The 18,920-nt window shown below is 43.5% G+C and overlaps 1 protein-coding gene across 2 annotated transcripts in view; it reads left to right on the forward strand.

Annotated features, from left to right (window-relative positions):
* Positions 1-2,538: 2,538 nt before the first annotated feature.
* The window catches only part of LOC117438308 (zinc finger protein 423-like), a 271,743-nt gene continuing 255,361 nt past the window's right edge, over positions 2,539-18,920 (forward strand). For both annotated transcript variants that reach the window (XM_034073858.1, XM_034073857.1), the window contains exon 1: positions 2,539-2,796. In XM_034073858.1, the coding sequence (XP_033929749.1) occupies positions 2,757-2,796 (40 nt within the window). In that variant the 5' untranslated portion in view covers positions 2,539-2,756. The remainder of the gene's footprint in view (positions 2,797-18,920) is intronic.

Below are 18,920 nucleotides of genomic sequence, written 5' to 3' on the forward strand. Positions count from 1 at the left end.
AAAGAGGTATTCCATACCATAGCACGTCATGCCCAGGATGTAACTGGGAGAGAGCCGGAAGGGCTGGAGCTCTGGGGGGGAATGGAGGAGGTATCGCTCGGTGCTCGGTCGGGCAGGATGGAGTGAGTTATGGGTCGGTGGCTGGTGAGGTGTTGTATTCTCTTCACTTGTTATTGGCTTTATCATTATTATTTGTAGTAGTAATGGCAGTAGTGATTTGTGTTATGCGTTAGCTATTAAACTGTGCTTATCTCAATCCATGGGGGCTACATTATTTGGACTCTCCTTCCTAACTCTCCAGGAGTTGGGGGAGCAAGGGGGCGAAGTGAGTAACGAGCTGTGCAGACTTGGTTTAAACCACGACAGTGACCTTCCTGCAAAATTTATAGCAGGACAGGCAGACAATGAGTATCCCAAGCTAGCAGATGTTTGGGAGGCTCTGTCTCTGAACTAACTTACAAGTAGAAGTATGGTGTGAAATAAGTCATTCATGTTTAGTGGGGTCACTAAATCTTGTTATCTCACTACAGACTTACAACATAAACATTGTTCTTTAAAACTAAAGATACGTTAGAGGATTAGTGTGAAACAATTAACTCACATTTAATGGGGCCACTAAATTCCACAGGCTAACAACATAAACATTGCTCACTTTCTACAACCTAAGTTAAGCTAAAAAGTAATTTAACTCTATATTTTACAGGCACTAGCCTTTCTTCTATTAAGCATGCAAACCCCCCCTTTTACTTTTTCTTAATCCATTTGGCTTGAGCCATAATTTTAATTTCTGGCTTTTCTTATTTGCTCATTTTTTGCAAAGATTAGTTTTGCCTTCTCAAAGGGATCATAAGACCGATTTTTTTAACATAAAATTTCACCCTTTTCTAAGAAAAGTATAGAAACCTGTAGCAAATACTAATCACTCATGCCTCTGGCTAAGGTCACATGCCCAGCACTGTTTGCTTTTGCTTTATTGACTTTGTCCCTCAATAAAACCTTGTTATCTTGTTTAGAGGAGTGAATTTGTATCTCACAGTTTCATTCATAACTTGCACCAAGTGCTCCGTGGGATAACAAATTTAAAATAGGATTTTTTTCTAGAAGTAACCTTCCTAGCAGTGAGGCACAAGTGACTCCAGCTCCTGCTAAATTTAACACGTTGGGAAAGGCAAAGGAAATAAATCTTCCCTTTAGCTCTCTAGAAACAGCAGAGTGACGGGGGTGTGTGGGTGTGTAAAATAAAACCCGCAGCTTCTCCCGCGACTGCTGAGCCACCCGCGGTCCTGCACCGGGCCCTGAGCTATCCCCAGTGCGGGTGCTCCACCTCCTTGCGCGGTATCTGCGCGCTGCGGACCGGCCAATGAGTCAGCGTCGGCCGGGGTGGGGGAAGTATGGGCGGCTGCGAGCGATTCCGCGCCAGTCTGAGCCGTGGCAGCGAGTCCGGTCCGTAGCTCTGTGGTCCGCGTTTTGTGGGCGGCAGCTGTATTTCCCGGACCGACCATGGCTCGGTGCTGTTGACTCTCCGTCTGATCGGCGCAGGCTGCGCGGGGCTCCCTACGGGATCAGAGCGCTCCCCCGTCGGGATTCTACTCCTCACATCCTCCTGCTGGGACTCAGCTACATTTCCAGCCAAGCCTGGCTTTATTATGTGTGTCTGCACTGCAGCCCCAGCAACAAGATCAGGAGGAGGAAAAGGAGCCAGGACAAAGAAAAGAGAGGGAGGCTGGCGAGAGATAAAGAAAAGAAAAACCCAGGGCAGCAGTAACAGCAATGAAGGCAAGAGCGGTGTCACCTTCCAGCGAATAACCCATGGATGCAGCTAACGGCCGCGGCATCGATGCAAAGAAGCACTTGCCGTGTTCCGCGAAGTGCGCGTGCCGAGCACAGCCGGCCGTTGGGAGCTCACCCACCCGCCAGCCCAGCTCCACGTTCGCACCGCGCCCGGCAGGCCGCCTCCCGCGGCCAGCCTAAAAAGGGACTCGCCGTCCTCCCCGGGTAGCGGTGGGGAGAGGAAGGGACAGAGGAGGCGGGGGGGGGGAGGGAGGAAGGAAGGAAGGAAGGAGGAAGAGGGAAGAGGAGGAAGCGAGGGAGGGAGCGAGCGAGGCGCCGAGTGCGACCGGGGGAGGATTTAGGAAAATTGCAGCAACAAAGTCGCACCCCTAGAGCGCCGGGGTAGTCGTGGGCTGACTTCGCCCTGGGCGCTCTCCCTCACCCCAGCGGCAGGGACCCCACGCAGGGCTCCATGGTTTGGTGCTGGGTTTTTTTTGTTATTATTTTTTTCTGTTGTTTTTGGTTTGTTTTTCTTTTTTCTTTTTTTTTTTCCATTTTTCTTTTATTATTCCGAAAGTGCGAGCCGGACTGAGGGCCGCAGGGCGCCTGCAAACTTTAAAGAGAACAAAGAGGCGGGTGGGGGCGAGGGCCGAACTCGCTTTGCATCTGTAAAGTTTGCACATTTGAGGGGGGAGAAGGAAGGGAAAAACCCCAAAGCAATAAAGGGAAAAAAAAATTGCAACTGTGATTTTTTACTCCCCTCCCCCCCGTGGAAGGTGCTCGAGAGGGTGGAAAGAGGAGCTGAACTTACCGCATTGCAACAGGCAAAAGAAGTGAGAAAATTAAAAATCAAATAATCGATCCCACTGCTGCCACTTCGCCTCGCAAAGTTTGGGGGGAGGGGAAGAGAGAGAGAAGGCAGAGAAAGGAAGGGAAGGCAGGGACGAGAGGAAGACAAAGAGAAGGACGAGCCCCGGCGCCAGGACATGCCTAGGAGGAAGCAAGCCAAACCCCGCTCGGTGAAAGGTAAGGCATCTTCCGCCAGCCCCGAGCAGCCGTCGCCGCATCCGCCGCCTCGATGTGGCCAATCAGGGCCGAGTCCCGATTTGGCGGGGATTGCAAATCCCCCCGGTACGGCCCGCTGGTGGCGGAGTTCTTCCCCCAGAATAGGCGGATGTCCTGTGTGGGGAGTGTTCCTGTTGCTCGGTCCAGGGGGGTATGAGTACCGCGGCACCGGCCGGTACTCGCTGGAAACACATGTCGAGATAATTGCTGAAGGAAGCTGGTAGCATCGTTGAGGTGGGGAGGGAGGAAGGAAAGTTTGGCGGTGATGTTCGGGGGGGAATGGAGCCCACTCGTGTTTTAGCTGGTTAGCTCGGAATTAATGTTTCTTTATGATCGGGAATAAGAGCGCCGTCTGTTTTCTCCTGCTGCCCAATGTGTGTAAGGGTGGTGAAAGAAGGGGAGAATTAAAACCGATTTGATAAATCGGGTTTGAAAACTTGCTTGGGCTTGAAGAAACAATAGCCAAATTTAGGAAGAGTTGCATGAATAAAGGCTAAACATGAAACTTCACATATTCTTCACCATCTACAGCTAAAGGATGTTTAAAATCTCCTGCTTACCTCCATAAGAAAACAGCTGCTGGTGAAACTTAAGGGAGGGCCGGGACCAGCCCCTTGCCGTACCACCCGCTTTGCCAGGTTTTTGACTTTTAAGTGAAAGGGTGCGAGAGGGAAAGGCGTGATTTCGGAAACTTTTCACTCCCAGCCAGGTTAGCTGGTGTGGGGTAAGATTTTATTGTCCTCTGTACAAAGCAGAAGTCACAAACTCAGTGGTCCGGGGGCTTTGTTGTAGAAGCACAAAGGGATCATAACTTAAGATGGCCAAAAGATGAAACAAAAAGTGTTCATAATTAAATAACTTGTGGGTGGGCAAAATTAGTGGGCAGTTAATGGACCAGATAAAGTGCAAATTGAAACCCCATCCAGAGCCATTTTAGATTATTTGTGAAATATCTACTGTTTAGCAGATGATTGCGATGTAAATCGTATGTACTTCAAATGTTTATGAAGTTTTTGTAAAGTCAGTCTTTCATCTTTATACCAAACCCTTAAACATTTTTTTCCCCAGACTAATAGTACAGTTCAACATTGTGCTGTGGGGCAGGTTTGCCGCGTGGCGATGTGACCCTCCGCAATCCCAGACAATCTCTGTTAAAGGTGCTACTTCAGTAATTGGTAGATGAATGTTACAGTCTGTGGGCAGAAGAAAGAGTAGAGCTGGAGCTATTTCTAGGGGATGCTCTGAAATACATTGAAACAAAAAGGATCACAGTTTGAGAACAGCAGTGCAGGCCTTGAGTCATGACTTCCCTTGAGTGAGGGGATCATATTTAGTGGCCAGGCCTCTGGAGTTTAAAATATTTTTCTGTGCTAAAGAAACATTCAGGAAATAGTTCTATGCTAGTGAAAGCTGTGTTTGCTCTAGAAACCCAGTTAGTAAACTTTGACATCTCCTGCCATAATAACATTAAATATTTACTGTTTATCAATCAGTTGTTTTCTACCTTTTCAGGCAGCAATATCTCTTGCAAACGGTTGATACTTTATAATGAATTTTTTATCCTAATTCTAATACAGAACTGATCACTATTTACAAGAGCATTTTTAAGAATCAAAGTAGGTAACTTACTGGCAAGTCATAGCTAAGAAACATTATCCCTGTAATGTAGAAATATGTAGGTCTTTGCAACAGTGAGCTTGTGGAAGCTCAGTTGTTAAATATTCTAAATATTTCTGTAGACTTTAGGCACAAAAAAAAATGCGTTTTCAGCTTCAGCATAAACTGTCTGTAAGTTACAGGTCTTAGCACAAGCTGACCAAACAGGGAGTCTAAGGAATGAGCTGAATCTTGGTGAAATTTTGGATAATAGGGGGCAAGTCATTATGTATGTAGGATAAATAATTTCTGCCTTTTTTTATGTTTATCCATATCATCTACCTTTAGAAAGTCTGTCATATTCATTTTGTGGTCTAGGGAGTTGGCAACCCAGTAGATTGCCACAGTACGTTTCTACGGAAATAATTGAGATGTAATAAATAAAGGCACTCTGAGGTCACAGGTCTCACAATTCAACTGAGAAGAAAACAAGCATAAATTATGTGGATATATGTGTAGCATTTGGGACTTAAAATAATTTACTATTTTTCTCTTTTTTGTGTTTTATTTCACTTTGCATAGCAACTTTGCTATTTATTAATCACTACTGAGATTTGAGCATCCTTTTTCATTCATAGAATCAATGTGTGCCTGTGATGAAAGGGACTATTCTACATGCAAAAGGCATGTTGCCTGCATTAACTGGGAGCAGTGCTGACTTTAAAGAAGTGACCAACTTTGGCAGAAGTACCAGATGTTGACAACTCTTAGATACTGTTACTTTAAATGAACCAGAACTGGATGCCAGGAAGGCTTCAGGACATGTGGCCCCTGTGCTGTATTATCAGATCTCAGGTTCAAAGGCCTGGCAGAAACTTGCAGTAATTCCTGCAGCTGTAACTTCAGCAGTAGCCGTGGACTTTCCCCTGATGTGGCATTTATGACTTGCAATACAATATGTTGATTTATTTTGACCATTAGTTTGTGCACACTTGAAGATATTAACCTCATGGCTGGTGGTTGGGGACAAATTTCTACTTGGCTTAGAGGAAGGTTGTTTCAGATCAATGAGGATGGAGTGAAAGTAGGAGGGGTTGAGTCTTTGTTGGCTTACAAAATACATGCTTCAGTGACAGTGTGGTGGTAGTGGTGATGGAGTAAAATGCTGGCCTGTTCTGAAGCTTTACTCCATATCACAGACAAGGCCTGTGAATGTAATTTTCCTCAGCATAGACTCTGTTTTTGCCCTGCTGCCAGTAATCTCATCTGCAGAGGGCTTTTCCAGTTGCCTGTAAGGAAGAATTGTGCTTTGTGCATTAAAAACACAGGGTCCTGAACCCCAGAACACAGTTGTGGACATTAAAACATGTTGTCTGTCCCCCATTATAAGTGATGGGAACGTCCTTAAAAGTTTGCTGTGTGCTGCCAGCTCCCGGGAGCACCCAGCCAGTCATGGGGACTGGGGAAGGCAGGTGTTTATCATTTGTTGATTAATCTGGAGGTTCTCATGCTACAACTTGGGTTTTTTGGAAGCTGTTCTGGAAAGTGAAGTGCTGAGATGCTGGTAACAGTAACTCATAGATTTCCAGCTCCATGTAATTGCAATTGAGGAATTACTCTACTGCAGTTTGTGGGGACTGGGCTGGTGTTGGCACAAGGTTTTAAGCATCAGATGCACTTTGGCTGCTGAATTTGGCAGTTCTGCAAATTGCTGTCAGCTTGCAAGGGTATTTTGTGCATAAATGTGCTAGTTGGTAGTCAGACTGTTTTGCAAAAGAATGAGTAATTAAGCCTAGATTTGTTATCCTGCTTGAAGTTGCAGAATTACTGTTATTTTTCTGCTTTTAGTTGGCAAAAAATGCTGATAGAAACTTGATTCACACCCTACCTGCCTCATTTGTGTTAGTCAAGAAGAGAAAAGTGGGGTTGGTCGCTACTTTGTTACCTGCAAAGTAAATAAAAATACTTCAAGGGTTTGCTGAGTTCCAATTAGTTGATTGCTATGAATTATTTTCTTTAAAGGAATGCTGTTTTACCTATCTGCTCATACAAAAGTTTGATTTTTGAATGTCTTTTGAAAAGCATTCCCTTTGTCTTTTTTGATGTCAAGAATAAAGCATGATGGTAATATCCCTTTGAAAGCTATTGTATTGGCAACTCTGGCTGACAGCAGGAGGCCCTACTAGTGCTATAGATTAGCACTGTGAAAACACTGACATTTTCTTTTTTATATAGCTGTTCTGCTTTGAAAGTCAATTGTGCAATGTCAGAACTCAGAGTTGACTGTGGAAGTAATAACGTTTTTCATACTTGTCTTAAAGATATAGTTTTCCTCTTTTCCCAGTTGATAGAGAAGAACCTGCAGGTACTGGAACAGTGCATTCTACAAATTAAATTTTGACAAGTATAATTATAATTGCCAAATACAATAGACTTGTGCAATTATCTGTTAATTTTACAGTTCATTCAAGTTTCAGTGGAATCTTATTGATACAGTGAAAGCAACAGCTAAAATTGATAAAACTCATATCAAATACGATTAAGCTCTTGATTGTTCTTTATCAAGTGTAGGTTTTGGGGGATTAGGAATAATTGGAGATGTTGATGTTTCATTTTGGTGCTGGTGTCCTGAGAATGTTTGAATCTGTGCAGTATTCTGAGTGCTGCCTTCAGGGATTAGCCTGCAGTGTTTAATTTTTGCCTGTGTATTTTGCTACAAGCCTAGCAGCGTCCCCCCCTGAACTCCTTAAGTCCTGTTATCCTGCCTTTCCCTTCCTCTGGTATGCCTTCCTGGATGGGATCTGGGTGGTATTTAAGTGGTTTTACTGATTGAAACCCTGGCCTATGTGCAAACACCTTTTAATTGTGGCCTGTTCCCATTGGTCTCGGCAAATATAATGAATAAATGTGGCCCAAAATTGAAAAGAGTGGGAAAGATAAAGAAAAAGGCTTTATGAACGGGGAGAAAATAGAAATCTCATGTTTTTAGCAATGCTATATCTAAAGCCATCAATGAAAAACAACTGCTATGTAACAGTAGTGGCTCTCTGCGAACACCACCTATTTTTATGCATCAAAAATTTGTGTGCAGTCAGTGCAAGTGAAAGCCCATCATTCACTGCTAAATTGCTTCAGATGACACATGCCAAAAAAGAATCAGAGAACTCTTGTTAGGACGTTAATTGTAAAATTTCTAAATTACTATTATAAACTAATAAAGTAATTTGCCAGGATTTGTTTTTCTTCAATAATTGAAAATTAATGTTTTGAAGTGAAAGCAGATGTTCATGCCATCCTCTGAAGTTGATATAAAAATGTTTTGTAGATGTGTTAAGCTTGTTTAAATACATAATGGTCTTACAGATGGTCCTTTGTTTTGGTTTTATTTACTGTTTGGTGCCAAATTAACTTTTAGGTTAAATCTGGGTAAGTGGTTTCAGTGATGCGTGGATAGACTCCACAACTAGTTCAAGTTGTAAAGTAGGTATGCTTTTATTCAGCGCTGAGGTGCATGGGGATAGCTCCTCCAAAGCATGCACACCTCAGGGTTGTTCTCGCTTTACATTTATTCTCTTAAGGTATACATAGACATGAGGTTGCTCAATCCGCCTATACATATTTAGTATCTATCCCTGCTTCGTATTATAATGAGCCGGAAGGTCCTTTGCACCTGCGCAGTGCCCCTCCTGGTCATGGGCAGGGGTCTCAGGATGAAGTAAATGAGTCTTCCTCTTCTTAAACGTTACACCTTTTAACCTTCAGACATGGCCTTAGGGTTTGGTTGGCCCCAGTCTCCCTCTCCCCGGCTTATCAGTAGGACCAGTCATCTGCTTTTGTCCCTTGTCTGTAGAACTAGCATCTGCTTCTTCCCCTTATCAGTAGTCAATGGCCCGGCATGTCAGGTACTTCACAAGAGACAACACCCCCATCTAAGCAAAGGAATCCTTTTAACTCCCTTGTACATTTTTCTCTGCATTACCCACCTGTACATTGGTTACCCCTGTATCATCAGCAGTTAAATAAACTAAGCCAAGGGCTTGGGGTGGCACCCAATCATCAGTTCTTATAAGAAATGTTTTAATAAACCTTTCTCATTTCCTGGCTCTGTGAGTGATGATACTTTCTCCTACTGTAAAATTAACATTTACTTCTATTTTGATAAATGCACTCTGAATTGTTTACTTGGTTACTTTTACTGAACTAGTTAATTTATATCTTCACTCCCAATTTCAATTTGTGAAATCAGTTTTAGTTCATTGCAACATTTGAAAAATACAAATTACATTTGTTTCTTTAAAAAAGAAACAATCTCTTGGTCTTATGTGTTAGCCTGCAATCTCTAAAAGATAATAAATTTCTTCATGTATTGTAATATTCTCTTAAACAAGTTTATTAATTACCCACAATAATTGAACTGTCTTAGAAAAATGCCTACATCAACCCTTCATCACTTCATTAGTATTCTCTTTAAATGTCTCTGAAAAAGGATGGCTATTATGTTCCCTTGTATCCTAGTAAATGCATTGGAGTAGTGAAATACTAATAATATAAAACCTATTACATACTTATGCTAAATCTTGACTGACAAATGGTGGTGGAGGGGTGGGTCTGGTTCTGGTTGGTGGACCTGGGCTGGGAGGATGGGAGCTGGAGCAAAGTGAGGACCAGCTCTGAGCAATCAAGTAGCATGTGCATTCAATGTACTTTTAGAGCCCAGAAGTAGATTCTTGTGCATTTTTTTTCTGATGTCCATTAGTAAATGCAGAGAAGCTGATTCCTTGTTCTCTTAGACAAATAAGGTGATGTGAGTTTTAAGTACTACATCTTCTTGACAACACCTAAATGCATATGTATGTGCAGCAGTGAATTATGGTGGTTTATCAGAGTTGATTTATTTTAGGGAGTAGAAAGATGTGCAGAGACTAAATGATCTCTTGTGACATTTCCAGCTACAGAAGGCTTGAGATTTGACCTCTTTCAATGGTTTGTTTTCTAAAATGCAAACAGAGGGACCTGATGGGGTTGGAAACTGGGTGATGCTGATGCGCGGATAGACTCCACAACTAGTTAAAGTTGTAAAGTAGGTATGCTTTTATTCAGCGCTGAGGTGCATGGGGATAGCTCCTGCAAAGCACGCACACCTCAGGGTTGTTCTCCCTTTACATTTATTCTCTTAAGGTATACATAGACATGAGGTTGCTCAATCCGCCTATACATATGTATTATCTATCCCCACTTCGTATTATAATGAGCGAGAAGGTCCTTTGCACCTGCGCAGTGCCCCTTCTGATCATGGGCAGGGGTCTCAGGATGAAGTAAATGAGTCTTCCTCCTGTGGGTAGGGGTCTTCAAGATGAAGTAAATGAGTCTTCCTCTTCTTAACCTTTACACCTTTTAATCTTCAGACATGGACTTAGGGTTAGTTGGCGCCCAGTCTGCTTCTCCTGCCGCTTATCAGTAGGAATAAACATCTGTGTTTTTGTCATGGTCTTAAGGCTTGATCACCCAGTCTGCTTCTCCCCGGCTTATCAGCAGGACCTTTCATCTGCTTTTGTCAGTAGAACTAGCATCTGCTTCTTCCCCTCCAGCAGTAATCAATGCCTTGGCAAGGTACTTAGGACAGACAATACTTTTGTTTAAGCAAAGGAATTCCTTTAACTCCCTTGTACAATTTCTCTGTATTACCCCCCTGTACATTGGTTACCCGTGTATCAATGCTGTTTGGAAGGGGCTCATAAATCTCACTGTGGTACAATTGGCATATGGCATTAGCTTTCCACCCTATGACTTATTTCAGATAGCACTGCAATACCCATCAAAATCTACTGATAAGTAACTTCATTATATCATTTGCATTTGCTTAGAAAGAAAATATTTTCCTTTCTGGCCACAGATTAGGCAACAGAAGGACTAATTTGCAGTGCTTGTAAATGCCACTTGTTAATCATATGCAGTGCAATTATTTTTTTTTTCTTTTCGCCTTGGATGCATTAAGTAAACTTTTTAGCTTTTTATGTAACTGAAATTTGCCCTTTTGTTACCCAGGCATGAATTATTTTTGAAATGTCATTACCTGCCCTTCTGTGAGGTTTCTTTCTTCTGTTCATTCTAATTAAATAAAACATACTGTTGTTTGCCAGCCTTGTGTTGAAGTGAATTACCTGCCTGAAGGCTTGTGCTGGTGGCCGGGTTCCTTTCAGCAGCAGAGCCATTGACCAACACATTTACTTTTAGATTTTAATTTCAAAAGGCTTAGTTTGTGCAGTGTGACAGGTGAATGGTGAATGCTTTACATGACTTCCAAGAGCTGAATGAACAGTAAAGGACTTATTGCTCTCACAGGAGCGTCAAGTACAAATGTAAGGCAGCCTTTGTGGTAGAGGAGTGTTTCCTTTGCTGGATAAGGGCCACTCAGGAGGCCTGAAGGGCTAGCTTGGGTATGCTGGGGGTGAAATAATCTCAGTCATGGCTTTATTTAAACCCACGTTACCTGCATGTTCTCCTGGGCAACTTCTAGTGGGGTTGATCTTGGCTCTCTTTGTAGCATTGCCCACATAGTCATGTTCTCCTTGAGTCTGGGACTGATAGTGAAGGCTGCTTCAGAAGTGTAACAGTTGGAGTTTCTTTACACAGAAGTTATTTCCAGTTTGTATTAGAAAAAGTAAACAATGCATTTGGGTTTTAAAGTCAAACAGGGAAAGATCCCTGCTCGTAGAGAAATGGTTTGTTTAAGCCTCTGATAGCACTACAGAGAGCACATTGCTCACTAGTGAAATCCTATTATGAATAAAAGTACAAGAGTTAACAGGTTGCTGTGCTGTAGTCTCTGTTGGCTCCTGCTAGACTCTGGAAATTTGGTCAAATGTGGCCTAATTCTGCTTTCCAAATACTAAAAAAAAAAAAATACACAGAGGGCAAAAAGACAAGTCCTTAATATGCATATCCTGGGAAAATCTTTAACCAGTATTTTTACCCTCTTCGGTCCCAAGGCTAATCAAAATCCCTTTGTTTCCACATCTACCATTAAAATATATTCTTCTCTTGGCTTCCTGCTAGCTATACAAGTTTAACCATTACAACTGATCAGACTTGCAAAAGCTGTTACTGAGTTTAGGTGGCATTTACCTACAAACACTTTACAAATAAGAGTGAAGCTCCAGGCAACCTCTAACAGGACTGGTACTTAAATTAGCAGCTCTGTTCATTTCTTGATTGTCCTCACCTGTCTAAGAAGAGGTTTTTCTGAGTTACTATTGAGGCAGGTTAGCCAAGCTTCTACCAGGTGATGATTGCTGGAACTGGCTTCATATGGTGGTGGGCTGAGTGGTGATGAAGGTAATGTTGATAGTGACAGACTTGCCTTGCTCTTTGAAAAGAGAGTGTTGTAGAGATGAAGTCTTTTTCTGCGTGAGCATTTAGGACTTGCTTTGGCAGTTTCTGGGGTGGGTGCAGTTTGACTTTGATTGGATGTTTAAGTGTAAGTTCAGGATCCCTGAATCTGCTGGAGAATTAATAGTGTTAATTGAGGTTCCTGTTGATATTAGAGAACTGTAAGTAGCCCTAGGCTTATGGGGTGAAATCTATGTCTTAGTGGTAGTGCTTCTTACTGACTTTAGTGGTGATGGGGCTTTATTCTCATTTCTTGCATTGTAATTGAAAGAACAAGAGAAGAAAATAGATTTGATGGAAATAGTCACTTGGCATCCAAAGCTGCAGAGGGTATCTTCTGCTGGCTCTGTGAGATTGCATTGGGAAGGTTCAAAGTGCAGAGGATGCAGTGGTGCTTTGGGAGTTCCCTGATGGCACTGCAGGAAACCCAGGAGGCCTGGATTGTGTTTAACATCTGTTATCTTAAGCAGGTACAGATTCACGTGAGCAGAATTGACTGTGGTTCTGCATCCTTTCAATCTCCCGTCCCCAAAATTAGAAAACTAAAAGGAGGTAGATAAAACACATGATAGGAGGATGAACTTAATGCTTAGAGAAGCAGAAATGCTAAACAAAACAATGGAAATTAAATAGGAAAATTAGGAAGTCTGTTGCTGGCATTTGAGTATGGAGGGTATGTGATGATTGGATGTAAAATTTTGGTACAGAGGTTTACTTACCTGGAGCAGCATCTTTATTTAACTTTTAGTTTAAGACTGAGAGACAGAGCAGATCTGAAAAGCTACTCCATGGAAAAAGGTATAGAATCATAGAATAGTTAGGGTTGGAAAGGACCTTAAGATCATCTAGTTCCAACCCCCCTGCCATGGGCATTAAGTATAAGCAGAAAAGAGGGCACTAGAAATGTAAAACACCTAAACAAGGTAGCTTTTTTGCTCTTACAGAATCATAGAATCATTTAGGCTGGAAAAGACATTTAAGATCATTGAGTCCAGCCATTAACCCAGCACTGCCAAGTCCACCACTAAGTCATGTCCCTAAGTGCCACATCTACACGTTTTAAATACTTCCAGGAATGATGACTCGGCAACTTCCCTGGGCAGCCTCTTCCGGTGTTTGACAACAGTGACAGTGCTTTCCTGTCTGGAGAAGTTTATTTGTTGTGGTTTATAGATGGGGTTTTTGTTTGTTTGTTTTCCCTGTTCAATATAGTGAAATTTGAGGACAATTGTGATTGCAGTCATTATTCTGGAAGTTTCCGCTATTTTCTGATCATGGTAGCATCTGAACTTTGCCTGTGAGGGCTCCTAATTGATCAGGGTTTTGGAGGGATGAGGAGGTCAGGGTGGCAACTGGCAAAGGTAGGCTTTCAACACTTCTTATGTGAATGCGTGCAAATACGTATCATGTGATGTGAGTTCACATGTACATGAAAGAGGAAGGTCTAGCAGGATAGGTAGTATCTTTTGTTAGACCAACTAACATGGTTGCAAAATGCAAGGAAGCTTTTCTGATGCACAAGCCTGCAATTCTGTTCTGAAAAAAGCAGCAGCCTTCTGGATGTTTTGCTTGATATGTAAATACAGCTTTGCTTTAATTCACTTATTCAAGCTCTTACTCAAATGCCTCTTGCTTCATTAGATTACTCACATGAGTAAAGATAGATTGGGTTATATAGTAATGCCAAGCTTCTATATTATTTGTTGCTGAATTCTGTGGATGTGTTTCAGTTGGGTAATTTGCTTGCAGCCTCCTTTATTTCTAGGAAAAGGGCATGCCTTGCCCTTCATAATTTCTTTGCTTTTACTGACTAGACTGTTCCCCCAGAGAGCATGTGGGACGTGGCAGAGTATTAAAAATACTGGGATGGAGAATTAGAGAAGGAGGGCTGTGTTTGAATTTCACCTTATGTTTATGCTAAATTTGTATGGTGTAAATGATGTTTTTCTGACAGTAATACCTTGTAGGGAATGTAGTAGGCAACTCTGGGTAAGAGAGTTGTTAGCCTGAGATTTTTTTTTTATAGATAAGGTAGTACTTTGATTCTGAGCATCCTTTAGGAGTATGGTACAATATATTATTAGCCATTTAAAAATTGAGTGTTTGCCTTCAGATTTTGTAGAGTCTTGCCTAATGCTCATGTATGAGTCTACTGATTCCATTCCTTCATTTCAAGGGTGTTTTCTTTCCTAATTTCTTTCCTGTTCGATGAGGTGAGATTTGTTTTAAAGCTCCCATTTGGTTTATTTTGTTTACTATTTTTGGTGCATAAACACTCGACAGAGAGCTTCTGTTTTTATTCTTCTTGATATAAGTAAATTCAGTAATGAATCCAATAATGAATCTGAACTTAAAGGTGAGGGTCTGGAGTGTCGTGGTTTAAACCAAGTCCCCCAACTCCCGGAGAGTTAGGAAGGAGAATCCAAAGAATGTAGCCCCCACAGATTGAGATAAGAACGGTTTAATTGCTAAGGCATAACACAAAACCCCTACTGCCATTCACTACTACAAATAATAATGATACAGCAAACAGCAAGTGAAAAGAATACAACACCCCACCAGCCACCGACCCATAACTCACTCCACCCTGCCTGGCAGAGCACCATGTGCTCCCTCCTCCATTTTCCTCCACAGCTCAACCCCTCCTGCCTTCTCTTTCCCAGTATGCATCCTGGGCATCACGTGCTATGGTATGGAATACCTCATTGGCTAGCCTGGGTCAGGTGTCCTGTCTCTCCTTCCTCCTGGCCTCCCCCTGGCTGGAAAAAACCTTGAACAAAAACACCCTCAAAACATGCTCAAACCATGACACTGGAGTAAAAAAAAAAAAAAACCACAAAACCAAACAAAAAACATAAACCCAAAGGCACTCCTGGGAAACGCTTGGCAGAGCTGTGGTGTAACTGGCTTCCAGCACACCAATGGATGCTGTAGGCAGGAGCTGCTTGGCCCTGGGTACAGAGCCCTGCCTGCACAGCTGCCAGGCTGCACAGCTGGGTGTCCCTGGCTGCAGTGGGAGCTGCTGCTCCAGAGATGTAGGAGGGATAAATCTCCTGTCCCTGTTGGAAAGATGCCGCTTCAGTGGTGGGGGGGCTGCTTGTAGCATGCAGGCAGGTCTCTCATGAGCAGGTAGAGCAGTAGATGTGTTTTTTCTTGATTTCAGTAAGGCATTTGATACTGTCTCCCACAGCATCCTCATAGATAAGCTAAGAAAGTGTGGGCTTGATGATCAGGTAGTGAGGTGGATCAAGAACTGGTTGAAAGGAAGAAGGCAGAGAGTTGTGGTCAATGGGGCAGAATCTAGCTGCAGGTCTGTGACCAGTGGAGTCCCTCAGGGGTCAGTGCTGGGACCAGTGCTGTTTAATATTTTCATCAACGACCTGGATGAGGGAACTGAGAGTACCCTCAGCAAGTTCGCTGATGACACAAAAGTGGGAGGAGTGGCTGACACACCAGAAGGCTGTGTTGCCATTCAGCGAGACCTGGACAGGCTGGAGAGTTGGGCAGGGAGAAACTTGATGAAATTCAACAAGGGCAAGTGTAGAGTCTTGCATCTGGGGAAGAACAACCCCATGTACCAGTACAGGTTGGGGGTTGACCTGCTGGAAAGGAGTGAAGGGGAAAGGGACCTGGGGTTCCTGGTGGATAGGAGGATGACCATGAGCCAGCAATGTGCCCTTGTGGCCAGGAAGGCAAATGGCATCCTAGGGTGTATTAGAAAAGGTGTGGTTAGTAGGTCAAGAGAGGTTCTCCTCCCCCTCTACTCTGCCTTGGTGAGGCCGCATCTGCAATATTGCATCCAGTTCTGGGCCCCTCATTTCAAGAAGGACAGGGAATTGCTTGAAAGTGTCCAGCGCAGAGCCACAAAGATGATTAAAGGAGTGGAACACCTCCCTTATGAGGAGAGGCTGAGGGAGCTGGGTCTCTTTAGCTTGGAGGAGAGGAGACTGAGGGGTGACCTCATCTGTGTTTATAAATATGTAAAGGGTGGGTGTCAGGATGATGGAGCTAGGCGTTTTTCAGTGATATCCATTGATAGGACAAGGGGCAATGGGTGTAAACTGGAGCATAGGAGGTTCCACGTGAACATCAGGAAGAACTTCTTTACTGTGAGAGTGACAGAGCACTGGAACAGGTTGCCCAGGGGGGTTGTGGAGTCTCCTATGTTGGATATATTCAAGGCCTGCCTGGACAAGTTCCTGTGTGATGTACTCTAGGTTACCCTGCTCTTGCAGGGTGTTGGACTAGATGATCTTTCAAGGTCCCTTCCAACCCTTGGGATTCTGTGATTCAGTTTTCTTCAGCCTTTTCTCTGCTGTAGCACAATGGGCTGTAGCTCACACCGGAAACACCCAGGTTTATTATAATGCAAATTATTGATAATAAAGAATGAAAAGTTTGCAAAATAGGCTGATACTCCGGGCTGTTAAAAGAGACTCTCCCCTCCTGCTGTCTCTCCTGCCTCTGCCAGAGCTATGCAAGAGTGCATATGAATAAGTTTTTCATTTCCTTCTCTCAATATTTTCCATCTTGGTTGTATGCAAGGAGGGTATAACATTTGTCCATTGAAGAGTAGAGTGAATTTATTAAATGTCACAAGATACTGGATAAGTAAAAGTGAAATGGAACACCAATGTTACTGTTCAGGTCATAATATTTATGTTGGCTTTTGTGGGAATTCTTAAAGAGCCAAGGCCACGTAGTGAGCGATCCTGATACCCTGAGCCTTGTTACTGTAAATTAAGAAGATTCTTGGCAGGCTGTAGTGGTTTAAACCAAATCCGCACAGTTCGCTCACTCACTCTCCTCCTTTGCTCCCCCAACTCCCGGAGAGTTAGGAAGGAGAATCCAAATAATGTGGTCCCCATGGGTTGAGATAAGAACGGTTTAATTGCTAAGGTATAACACAAATTACTCCTGCTACTACTACTACAAATAATAAAGCAAACAACAAGCGAAGCGAATACAACACCTCACCAGCCACCGACCCATAACTCACTCCACCCTGCCCGACCGAGCACCGACCGATACCTCCTCCATCCCCCCAGAGCTCCAGCCCTTCCGGCTCTCTCCCAGTTACATCCTGGGCATGACGTGCTATGGTATGGAATACCTCTTTGGCTAGCCTGGGTCAGGTGTCCTGTCTCTCCTTCCTCCCGCCCTCCCCTTCTCCCTAGCAGAGCATGAGCTCAGAGAAGGCCTTGAACAAAAAACACCCGAGCAGTAACTCAAAACATGCTCACTATCAAGCAACTGTTCCCAGCCCAGAAGTCAAAACACAGCACTGCACCAGCTACAAGAAGGAGAAAAAATGACTGCTACTGCTCAAACCAGGACACAGGCGTAAGCAAAGTCAATTGTCTTGTTAGGCCTCCGTAATTTTCCACTGAAAAAGTGCAAAGAATGGTCTCTGCCAAGGTTGTAGTTTCCCACTGTATTTTTAGAGTAAGGTGTATAATCGCAATTATAACAAGTTATAAACATTAGCTCTGTAAGCGATAGTCACCTCTGGACTAACCAATTAGAGCTCAGTATCCAAGGCTGTTACATAAGGAACCTAAGTGTGTAAGGGTATAAAAGGAGTACTGTATCTGACTAAACTTTGTCAATCGCTTGATCGCATTGATCGTCTCCACGTATCAGGTGAGTGGCCGGGGAGGAGATGGGGCACTCGCTATCCAAAGATGAACAGGCAGTAATGGAGCTCCTCCAACATTTTCTCTCTAAGAGAGGACTAGAATACAATAGTGCCGCCTTACAAAGGCTGTTAAAATGGTCCTGAGACCGTGGTCTTCTGCCCAGCGTGCAGGCAGAGTTTGAAGTTTCTGAATGGGAACGTATAGGACTGGCACTGTGGGACGTGGTCGGTAATGGGAACGTACTCGGAGGTAGAAGCCTCAGAACAGAGCCTATGCTGAAAAGGTTGTTGCTCTGGAGTAAGGAGTTAATTGTGGGAGTTGGCGAAGCTTTTAATCTTGAGACTTGGGAAAAAAATCCTAAGGAAGAAGCCTCCTTTTTATGGATGTTTTCAGTTCTTCTTAAGGTGAAGGGAGCAGCGTTTAAAGAGACAGACTTAAAGTTAATGCTGAAATGGTTGACGACACATTACCCAGAGATTGATTAGTCTAACGGATTTGAGATCTCTTTGTGGAATGAGGCAGGAGTTAAACTGTGGAATGCGGCCACAAAAGGCAATGACACTGTGAAAAGTTTGTTAGTCATTTGGAGAACTGTTTTAGAGATGTTAAAGCTAAAAAATGAGATCATGGGGACTAGCGTGCCCCCCACTCCTTGAACCTCCGCTGGTTGCCGCTGCAGCAGCGAAGACTGAGGATGGGGATGAAGACGATCCTTTCGACTCGGGTCCTATTGACCCCGACAAGGAGCCTGTGCACATTCATCAGTCTGCTGTTGCTGCTCCTGAGATTCTGACACCTGATAATTCCGAGGCTGACGTGGATAGTCCTTTTGACCTGGAGCCTATTCATCTGGAAAAGAAGCCTGATTTATATCCTCCAGATCCTCCTGATAAATGGGCAGCTGTAAAGGGAGAAGTGAGACGGGTGGGGGATGCAGATGTATTGCATGGTTTCCCATGGTGTGTGTGCTTCCCACAGAAGATGGGAAGGTCTCTTGTATGCTCTTATCAGGGGTATTGGGCAGAATGTGTCAGACCATGGAGTTGGGACCCCATATACAACTCCTTTGATACAGTCTGTCTGTGATACTCATGTACTAGAAGTTGGTAAATATAAGTATATCCATGTTTCTATCAACCCTTGGAAACCTTTATAGATATGGCTGACCACTTCTTCCAACATAGGCTGGCCACCTGTGTCGGAACGAGTGTGCATTTTGGTCAGTAAAAAAGCCCAAGCCTCATGTGATGTGATGGAGGCAGAGACTCTGCGGGGATGCTCGCTAAGGTTGAGCCTGCCACCTTGCACTGCAATGATGCTTCTCGGAGCTGGTTTCCTGATAGTCTTCACAAGGTCCTTGTGCCATGCTCTGGATGTGGGACTGTGTAGAGGGAATAATGATTGTCTGGATTTTGTGTTTCAAATATTGCAGTTCTGTGGAGTGTGCTTGTGGGATTCCGT

Source organism: Melopsittacus undulatus (genome assembly GCF_012275295.1).
Source record: "Melopsittacus undulatus isolate bMelUnd1 chromosome W unlocalized genomic scaffold, bMelUnd1.mat.Z SUPER_W_unloc_7, whole genome shotgun sequence".
Taxonomy (NCBI): Eukaryota; Metazoa; Chordata; class Aves; order Psittaciformes; family Psittaculidae; genus Melopsittacus; species Melopsittacus undulatus.